This window comes from Mizuhopecten yessoensis, unplaced genomic scaffold (genome assembly GCF_002113885.1).
Source record: "Mizuhopecten yessoensis strain PY_sf001 unplaced genomic scaffold, ASM211388v2 scaffold9049, whole genome shotgun sequence".
Classification (NCBI taxonomy): Eukaryota; Metazoa; Mollusca; class Bivalvia; order Pectinida; family Pectinidae; genus Mizuhopecten; species Mizuhopecten yessoensis.
In genome coordinates, this window is record NW_018407853.1 from 360,024 (window position 1) to 370,320 (window position 10,297).

A 10,297-nucleotide genomic window follows, 5' to 3' on the forward strand; every position below is an offset into this window, starting at 1 on the left:
TATCTGAGGTCTATACATTTACCAGCAGGTTGGACCCAGCAGATGTGTACCTCAGCAGAGCCAAGGAACTCAAGCACGATGCTGACAATCTGGTTTGTATCTATGACCAACATCCTAGTTTATCAACCATTTGATAATGTTCCATTTATTTAAGTACTCTTATACATTCTAATTTATCAAATCATAAGTCAAGTATACATAGTAAAGAGGGTATTTTATATACTGCTATGTTTTGAGTATCATTTATATTTCATCAGTGAAAAACAGTTCAAAAAGTTATAACAATTAACGTATTCTATGGGAAATCTTCTATTGAAAACAATTTTAATCTTGATCAGAACTTTTTTTTGTTTATCAATGATATATTTAAAAGATTTGCCCTACAACATTGAAATACCTTTCAATATTTATGATGAACATATTAACCTAATCGTGCTCGGTTAAAAGAATTCAGGTATTTAGATGGATTTGTTTGTTAATATTTACACTGCTGTTTTATTTGAGCAGACAGATAAGCTGGCTAAATCTCTCATGTATACGGAGGCAGTGCTGTCCTTTATCCAGTGTGGCTATGCCATGGAACGGGACCATCTATCGGATGTGTTCCGAATGTATCGCGACACCTTTAAACTCATCACGTGAGTAGTTTAACATGGCATGGGAAAGTCACTCCTGATTATTTGATTGTCTCACCTGGAAAGAGGGGCAAGCTTTTTAAAAACAAGGCTTATGTGTTCAAAATTATTGTCAGAAAGTGATCTTTATAAGAAGTACTATTATATCAACCAAGTTGGTACAATTATTAATAATTATCAAGGAAATTTTTGTGCACAATATGTAACTTTTGAAATTAAATGTCTTTAGAATCCTTAGAGGTTTTTCTGAAAGTGCAAATTGTTTGACCTGTGAAGCTGAAATTTAAATTACTATAGTAGTAATAGCCTGGATGTCAGCAGATTTGAAGTGGTTTTAAGCTGTGTTTGATAGAGAATGAAATTAAAGTGGTGTACAACACAGTGAGATGATCAGAGCCTATTGTCAACGTGAGCTCTAGATTTATTTCTGGAAGATGCAAGTGTGTTTTCCTATTAGGTATACATCCTGTGGCTTCATTCACCAGCAGAGCAGGAGACATGTTGTCTTTTAGGGACCCGATGCTCGGCTCCTAATGAAATTGCAGACCTATAACTGACTTTATACAAGCTATTAAGTACCCAGAGCCTAGATTTGTGGGCTATGCTGGGGAAAATCAATGATGCCGGCTTATGATCAATTATAAGTCGGGCAGCAAAGCGAGTAATCGCCTATTAGGTTGTAGCAGCAGGAGGTATTCCAAGTACAATGAATACATTTTGGTTCTAATTTTTTTTTTCTGCAGAGCAATTTTCCAAGTGCATTCTGTAAAGTTTTGTTGAAATTATTATAAAAGCTTTGAGCAGCATGAATGCTGAGGCTGCAGTAATTACCCATGTTACAACTAACCTTTTCTCTCTTTCCTTTCAGCCATATATGTAGGTTCAGAAGCACCAATGACAACTCCATGTCAGAGAAGGAGAAAAAACTAGCAGTATTAAGGTACAGCAAGAGAATGGGTTCCATTCTTTGTACTGTCCCTGTTGGTATTTACAGAGTAACTTGACCTCTAAGTCTGGAATGTTAATAGTGTATTGTTCCTGAGCATCATAAATATTGATCTGTTATCATTGTTTCTGTAGTTACCAGGCTTGTAGCAAACCATAATTCCAAGATTATTTTTTTGTCCTTTTCTTGTGTTGATGTCATAGCGATTGATTTGATGAAATAAAAGATAGGTAAACCACAATGGTAGCGTGCAGCTGTATCCTACACTCCTTTGATGATCTAGGCATGTATGTCCAGGTGAATGTCACTATTGATACCACTACCTCCTATTACCATTAGATACACACGTACTGGTAAAATATAGCAAACGACAATTGAGCATATTGAATGTTTATACATGCCAAGTCGCCCCATTTTGGAAGGACATTACTTTTCTAGTAAATAAAGTCAAATAACAAACTTTTAAAAGGACAAAGTCAAAAACAGTAGAGTAACATTTTGATCAAACTTTCTCAAGATAGATGTACGGATGACCAAATATCAATCCAACATATAGAGAGGGGAAGAAAAAAATTAAAACAATTTTTAGATGGTAGTGGATCTGTTCTGTCCAAGTGAAGTAGTTCTTCGCAAAATAATCTGGTTCTGTGTTGTAGGGGAAGTAACTCAATGTTTCTACTACTCTTGTTCTACATTTCCTGTAGAATTCCCTTCATTTTGTTTTTTTCTCATTTTCTATTAACTCATTGCATAAATAAGCTTATTGTGTGAAATGAAATTAACGTTATCTTTTGGTTGACATGTATGGATGTGAGCTCTGTATCTATTTGTTCAGTCTTTATATTTGAACGTCCTTCATATTGCAATTGATGTTCACCTTTTTCTTGTTATAGTAGTTTAATATAATTGTTTTTGATTTTTGTTTTGCAGTTTTAGAATCCAGTCATTGCTATGCCAAAAGTTATTCAAGTTAAAAAAGTCAGAAGCGCTCAAATTCAAAAGAGTCATCGAGGAGCACAACAAGGTAGGAGTTTATTCTGTCTAAGGGATGCAACTCTTCACAAAATAATCTTTGTTCTAAACTGCCAACTTTGTATGTTTTACAGACATTTTCTAGTCCAAATGTCGATGATTATTCACTGTATCACTGACCACATTTGAAGATATGAAGTACTCTGCTGTAAAGAAAATGTTGATGATCATTTGGTAGGTGAAAGGAGTAAAATTTGTCCTTTGTGTATGAAACTTGGAAATGTTTTGTGTATTATATTTATTGTAATGGAAACTAAAAAGTAGTATGTAAAGTGTCTGTAGAGTTTATTTTTATTTCACTGATGGTCTGTTTGTTTGTGTTACAGGTGGCATCCAAAGCCCCACCAGCCCCCTCACATGCTCCTTCACCTCACCAGACCAACTGGCCGCGTACCACTGGCACCCCATCCCCTATGTCCCCCACCCCCTCCCCATCCGGTAGTGTTGGTTCCAATGGTTCTCTGGTAAGTACAGCAAACCTTCACTGAATGTTCTCAATCTCATTTTCCAATTAAGAAACGAGGTGAAAAAAACCTTTGCATAACACCTTATAAAGGTGTATAAGTGTTCTATTTTTTTTATTTTTTATTTTTTTGGAAGTTCAGTGTTGGAGCTTAATGGTTAACCAAAGGACAATTACCATGAAAAACGCTGTAGGCTTATAGGAATCGTTTACTTTTTAGACAAAATTGTCTTAAATTATTCAATGGCAGTTATTCCGTCTTTGCGTATTGCAGAGTTATCTTCTCTTGGGAGCAGGTATTGATTGTTACGTCTCTTGTTTGTGAGAGTAACGTCATCAATTTTTGAGAAAACGACGTAATTTTCTCGCACAAACCAATGACGTAACAATCAATACCTGCTCCCAAGAGAAGATAACTCTGCAATACGCAAAGACGGAATATACATGTAGTAGTTACTTCCTTTATGATTACACATAATGTTGTATGTTCCTGTTATCAAGTACGAAATAAAATATTCTTGTATTCGTGGTAAAAGTCTGGTCTTAAAATTTCAGTTGGTCAGTAAGAAATCAAAATAATATAGACAATGGCCATTGTCTGTGGTGTGTAAATTCTAAATTCAAAGACTGGATAAGATATTCTTTTTTTGATGGTGATATTGCTCAATTATAAGTTAAGTCTGTATGCCTACAGGGAAGCTGCAATGAAGTGACACCCTCCAAGCTGGGTGGAGGAGTGGTGGCCCTCTCTACCATGTCATCCCCTGGTAGTGTGAGCGTGCCCCACCGCATACATTCCATAACCCAGGAGTACCTAGGTACAGTCAACTACTTGGTAATGGGCCAGGACTTCTGGGACCAGGCCGATGTAGCCATGCATGAGTTCAAAGGTAAGGCCACATTTCAGTTTTCATGCAGCATTGCTTGAGTTCAAACATAAGATCTCGTTCCATATGTAATTGAGACATTGTTAAGTGTGTTTTCAATTGTTTACGTTGTATACTTTCAGTTTCATTTAAACTTTTTGTAAATTTGGAAAATTACATGTATATTATTTTACTTTAAAATATTTCATAGTTCTAAAATAGATTGTCAGCACAGTATATGTTATGCAAGAAATGAATTGGGGTTTTTTGTCCACAGATTGGTTTGCGGAGTTAGATGAACCATGTGGGACCCTGACCCTGAACAGCAGTATAGCTGACCTAGTGTTGTATGTGCAAACAGGTCTCCAGCGACTCAAGGAGAGGCTGAAAGACACATGACAAAGGCAGCCAAACAGCTCCCATGGCGGGCCAGCTAGGTGTCACTCACTTTAAAAAATAACCGCTCACTATGGGGCAATGAATGGAACAGACTACCATTGTTGAAGCTGTATTGAACTCAAGGACAGACATAGAATGACTATAGCCTTCCCTATCATTAAAGTGTTCAAAAAAGGGAGACAACTTAAGTGCTCCTGTATGTATTAGGTGCTGTTGTTTATGTAAACCACTTTGACAAGTGCTGGGTGACATACCACAAAGTCAAAGTTCATAGTTCATGAAGAAGGCCTGCTATTGGATGGTGCTGTACATGGGGGTTGACAAGGACAGAGTTTGTGGCCACATGGTTCCTTATTGGATGGTGCTGAACAGAGACATTGGATGACTGGGTGGGGGAAAAAATCCTAGAGTCACTTGTGAATGATAAATATGGGCCTATATTCAGCCATTTGAACAGGCCTATGTTTATTCATTACTATCTTGTGTGATACTGATATTGGTAAGCAGATCCAAGTTCAGGGATGCTAGTCTAATGCCAAGATTGGTAAGAAGGTCAGCATCACTTTGGTAAAAGGACATCTACTAATGGACATTAATGGAACTTTACACTCATCTATTTCACCTTATGTCTACAGTAAACCAGGCAACAGATCTGGTCTGATTTTTTCATAACTCCTGTATTTTTATCTTTTTTGACTGGTCTGGTTTTAACCCTGTAGTTGTGACTGGATAGTTGCTCACACAAGCAGAAGACAAAATCTTGCACTGCCTAACATATCTCGGCTCATATTGATGGATATGAATGACTGTTGCCAGTTGTTGGTTGCCATGAAAACTTTTAAATGTGACTTTTGTAAGTGTTGCTATGGATACCATGGTATATAACAAGGAGGTGTATGAGGTAGAGTTGTGGCAGTCTAGTCGAGGCCATCGACCTCACAAGGGTTGGCCAATCTTGTGTGTCGCCTTCTGTTATTTTGTGATATTAAAATATTGTTAAGAGGAGTTCTTACACCCTTGAGACGAGGAAAATAGTGCAAATATTTATAGATTTCCGAGAATGGAAAGACTTAAGCTTGTTATTATTGTACACAATATTACTATTATGTAAAATTTGATTCATGATGGGTGACAAACAGAATAAATTATTTATAATATGATGAAGGTATGACACATACATATATTTATCTGTGTTTTATTCTAATGGGAGTGATTCCAATCGTCAAAGCCATATCAAATCACCCATTGAAGTCATGTTTGTACTCGGTACACCCGTTTTGTGTACTATTAATTTATTACCCTTTACAGCAAGGGAAAGGATATTCAGTATTTTTGGAGGAAGAAGTTATTATTAATACCAAGTTTGGTAAGCAAAAATATCTCGTAAGATTGCTTCGCAAATTAATATATAAATATATCTTGTTGTTGATGTGGAAAATATGTTTCTTCCTTGATATTAACTTTTTTTTTTCTTCAAACAGCATTCAAAGAAACCTTATCAGTATGACCAATCAGCTATACTTAGCCTTCTATATGATATGTACTTAGCCTGCTGTGTGATTGTAGCATAACCAGCTATGGCATACTTGGCCTATCCTAAGGTTAAAACATTAAAAGCTATAATAATACTTGGCCTATAAAAAGGTTGAAACATTGCCAGCTATACATAACTTGCTGTTAGGCTATAACATTGCCAGCTATACATAACTTGCTGTTAGGCTATAACATTGCCAGTTATACATAACTTGCTGTTAGGCTATGACATTGCCAGTCAGAAAAGAGTCATCTTTCACCCACCAATCAGCATATCAAATGAACTAAGACTGACCATTAGGCTTTCACAAAGGTCACAAACTTCAAAATGTGTGGAATAATTTAAACAATTAAGTTATATAGGTAGGAAATAGACTCAAGTAAGTGCTATAATCTTGCTGGTGTGGCCTAATTAGCTGGTAGATTTCCTCAAGAGGTGTTTACAGTCAGGCATTTGTGATCTGTCTCGTAAAGTCTGGTGTGCATGGATGTATTTGCGAGTTATTTATATGACAAGTACACTATACAGAGACCACATTTAGTCCTATCTGTTGTGAACTCTTTCTGTGATCCTATGTATGTGTTGTGATCTGAACTGAGATCTGAAAATGGTTACCCTTGAATCTCTATATCTTCCAGTGGAACTACTGTAGTCCGTGTATATGGAGAAATCTTATAACTGAAAAAAAATGTTTGTTTGCTACATAGTTGATTATCTCATGAACCTAAGGTCTAAGTTTGAAAACAAATAAAAAAATCCATATATTCCTGTTTGGCAAATAAGGAAATGCCATTAGTTTGCATATGTAAATGTATGGATTACTGCTGGCAGTTCAGCTGTTGCTGATGCAGTGATGATAATTCAGCTGTTATTGTGCTGGCAGCATAATTGGTACTGTGCTAGTGCTGTGCTTGGTAGCCTATTGTATTTGGTACATCCAGGGTTGTCTTCTCAAATGTATGTTTAGCCAGTAAAATAATCCTCCGTGCAAGTTCAAAAGCAGGCTATAACAACTGAAATTTTGTTCCGAAAATCTTAATAGAAAGGCATGTGTTAGCGAAGTTTGGTAAAACACCACGTTATACTGTCTATTATGGCATTGGGAAACTTGAAGTTTTGTAACTCAAGTGAATATTTGGCTTGAAATAACAGTAAGAAACAATGATTCCAGCAATCATTCATTTGACTGAAAGGTACAGTACAGCACTGACACAGAGTTCAGCAATGATATTGCAAGATATAGAGAGACAAGGGTGTCTTGCTTTGGGTAGAGATTAAAGCAGATTACAGAGTTTTTAGTCTGTGCAATATTTTTTACTTATTGAAGAATTTGTATTTTGGACAAAATTATCTTGTACTTTTATTTGCAAATTTTTGAAGTAGAATGACCAGACTTATTTTGGAGAAAAAGGACCAAATCTGAACACATATGTATAGAGATGTATTTAAAGCAAGGATTTCTATGTACGGCCATCATTCAGTAACAAACATCTAATGCAATCAGCAGTGGTGACTGTCAATGTGTAGAATTTACCAGCCTCATATCAAACATCCAGGGCAGGTATACCGGTAGGTTAATGAAAGCTAGGCAAAATGTCACAAAATAATTTTTTGCTTGATTTTTGAAAAAATCGTAATTCAATTTTTTTCCATCACAGCTATGATTCTATATTCATTAAATCACTTGTTAGTCCAGTGCTTGGGCAAAATTCTAAGTACCATAGTCCTCCCAAAAAATTGACCTCATCATGCAATACAGGAGAAATCATGTTTAAAACTTACTATCTGTACACAATTATGTGATTTTGTGTTTATAAAGGTGTTTCCTTGATAGAACTGATGATTAAACTTCACAATACTCTTACCAAGAAGCTATATGACCGGTTACTGGTAACTAATCTCAAAAAGTAAGTTAAGAATCACAAGTACCCATGGTTACGGAAAAAAATAAAGTAGGGCCGTATTAGCAAAACGGCTGGTATACGGCAGGTCAGGGAAAAAGGAACTTAGTCTAGGTATTTGAAGCATCAGTATTTGATTATAATGTTAAGATTTTGTTGGCTTATTTTTCGTAATAAGGCTGAACTTTGGTTCAGACATAAACACTTTATATCTTCCTCAATATTTTTCTTCCCGTATCATGTTTTCTTGTTACATTTGTATTGTTTTGTTGAGTGAAAAGGTTATTGACTAGCGCATTCCATGTAGGCCACACAAGACTGGATGTCTGCTGCTGTTAGCAAATCCCATTCATTTTGTTAGATGCTTTGCCCTAGTGTTAGTTTTCCCCATGTTGGCTAGAACTGATTTTGTGTTCAACAATCCTAAACCATCTACGGATATTATGCAACCTTAAATTATGCCTATTATCATTTTTGTTACATACAATGCTAAAAATAAAGAGACCGACATATGACAAGATACAATAACACTTAGAGTGGTATGTTAAAACAGTATAATGTTAGCTCTTAAAGAGCTATTTCTTGAAAATGTGGAGAAAGTTGAAAACTGACTTAAAACTTTGTAGAGATGGATATTTGACCTGTTAAAACCTTTATCTTGACATACAGGTAATACTGTACAATGTGATTCAAGCAAGACATTATCTGTGTTAAGTTGTCCCCGTCGGAGTGCAACTGTTGTCAGATTTTCCACTGATAATGAGTCGACTAGGTAAAGTTAACAGCGATGAATAATTTGACAATCGCTTGACATGAGATTATTAAAACCCAGTTAGAAAAATTACAAGTTAAACTTGAAACATTATTGACAACAAAGTCCTGCTTGGGGTTGATATGTTTATCCTATAGAGATTATAACACTGACAATTGATAATGCCAAATCAGGGTACACACTTGCATGTGTTCCCCACATTCCATGATGAAATTTTGTTGACCTGATTTCCATGACGCATCTTGCCATACTGACAGCTAAATAACTCAACTTCTTACAAAAGCTTGATGGCTGTATAATTGTATTAGTTTATTGACCCATTGGTGTGGAGCGGTCCTAGTGGTGCAGTATGACTGGTGTATGGCTCGTGAAATAAGAGAGTTGGTGCTGTGTGAATCATAATATCATCCTTGAGTTGGTAGTGTTCTAAAAACTTCACATATTCAGAAGTTCATAGATAAAATCTAAGTCTGAATATGCATGCATGTATACTCTTTTTCTTTCTTATTTTTTATTCTCTAAATATCAGTGTACTTCCACAAACCTAGCATTGTGAATAAGCCCTCCATCGTCAAGTGTTGAAGCCTAGGAATCCCACCCTCCCCGTATCTTTCCTTGTAATGCCTCCTGTAATTAGGAGACTAGTATTGTTGATAGGGTACAGAAAAGCCTTCCTCCACAGAGATATTACATATGGCAGCACAGGGTGTGTAGCTAGGCTATGGCATTTTACATTATCTTCATCAATCCCTGGTACTTCGGTACTCCCCTTATTTGTATCAGAACTCTTCTATCTATTACAGTTATTTGGTGCCCTCTCTATTTGTATCACAGCTGTTATATCTAGTGTGGTACCTAAGTGCCCCCCCTATTTGTATCACAGCTGTTACATCTAGTGTGGTACCTAAGTGCCCTCCCTATTTGTATCAGAGCTGTTATATCTAGTATGGTACTTAGGTGCCCTCCCTATTTGTATCACAGCTGTTACATCTAGTATGGTACTTAAGTGCCCTCCCTATTTGTATCAGAGCTGTTACATCTAGTGTGGTACTTAAGTGCCCTCCCTATTTGTATCACAGCTGTTACATCTAGTATGGTACCTAAGTGCCCTCCCTATTTGTATCACAGCTGTTACATCTAGTATAGTACTTAAGTGCCCTCCCTATTTGTATAACAGCCGTTATATCTAGTATGGTACTTAAGTGCCCTCCCTATTTGTATCACAGCTGTTATATCTAGTGTGGTACCTAAGTTCCCTCCCTATTTGTATTACAGCTGTTACATCTAGTATGGTACTTAAGTGCCCTCCCTATTTGTATTGGAGCTGTTATATCTAGTGTGGTACCTAAGTGCCCTCCCTATTTGTATCAGAGCTGTTATATCTAGTGTGGTACCTAAGCGCCCTCCCTATTTGTATCACAGCTGTTACATCTAGTATGGTACTTAAGTGCCCTCCCTATTTGTATCACAGCTGTTACATCTAGTGTGGTACTTAAGTGCCCTCCCTATTTGTATCACAGCTGTTACATCTAGTATGGTACTTAAGTGCCCTCCCTATTTGTATCACAGCTGTTACATCTAGTATGGTACTTAAGTGCCCTCCCTATTTGTATCACAGCTGTTACATCTAGTATGGTACTTAAGTGCCCTCCCTATTTGTATCACAGCTGTTACATCTAGTATGGTACTTAAGTGCCCTCCCTATTTGTATCACAGCTGTTACATCTAGTGTGGTACTTAAGTGCCCTC

At 36.6% G+C, this 10,297-nt stretch overlaps 1 protein-coding gene across 2 annotated transcripts in view; it reads left to right on the forward strand.

Annotated features, from left to right (window-relative positions):
• LOC110457228 (AF4/FMR2 family member 3-like) overlaps positions 1-9,900 on the forward strand; it is a 121,055-nt gene extending 111,155 nt beyond the window's left edge. The window contains exons 14-20 of one of the 2 annotated variants that reach the window (XM_021508402.1): positions 26-92; positions 508-638; positions 1,504-1,575; positions 2,512-2,605; positions 2,940-3,077; positions 3,771-3,966; positions 4,220-9,900. In XM_021508402.1, coding sequence (XP_021364077.1) covers positions 26-92; positions 508-638; positions 1,504-1,575; positions 2,512-2,605; positions 2,940-3,077; positions 3,771-3,966; positions 4,220-4,341 — 820 coding nt within the window. In that variant the 3' untranslated portion in view covers positions 4,342-9,900. The remainder of the gene's footprint in view (positions 1-25; positions 93-507; positions 639-1,503; positions 1,576-2,511; positions 2,606-2,939; positions 3,078-3,770; positions 3,967-4,219) is intronic. The other variant, XM_021508403.1, reaches the window with a different exon arrangement.
• The last annotated feature ends 397 nt before the right edge of the window (positions 9,901-10,297 follow it).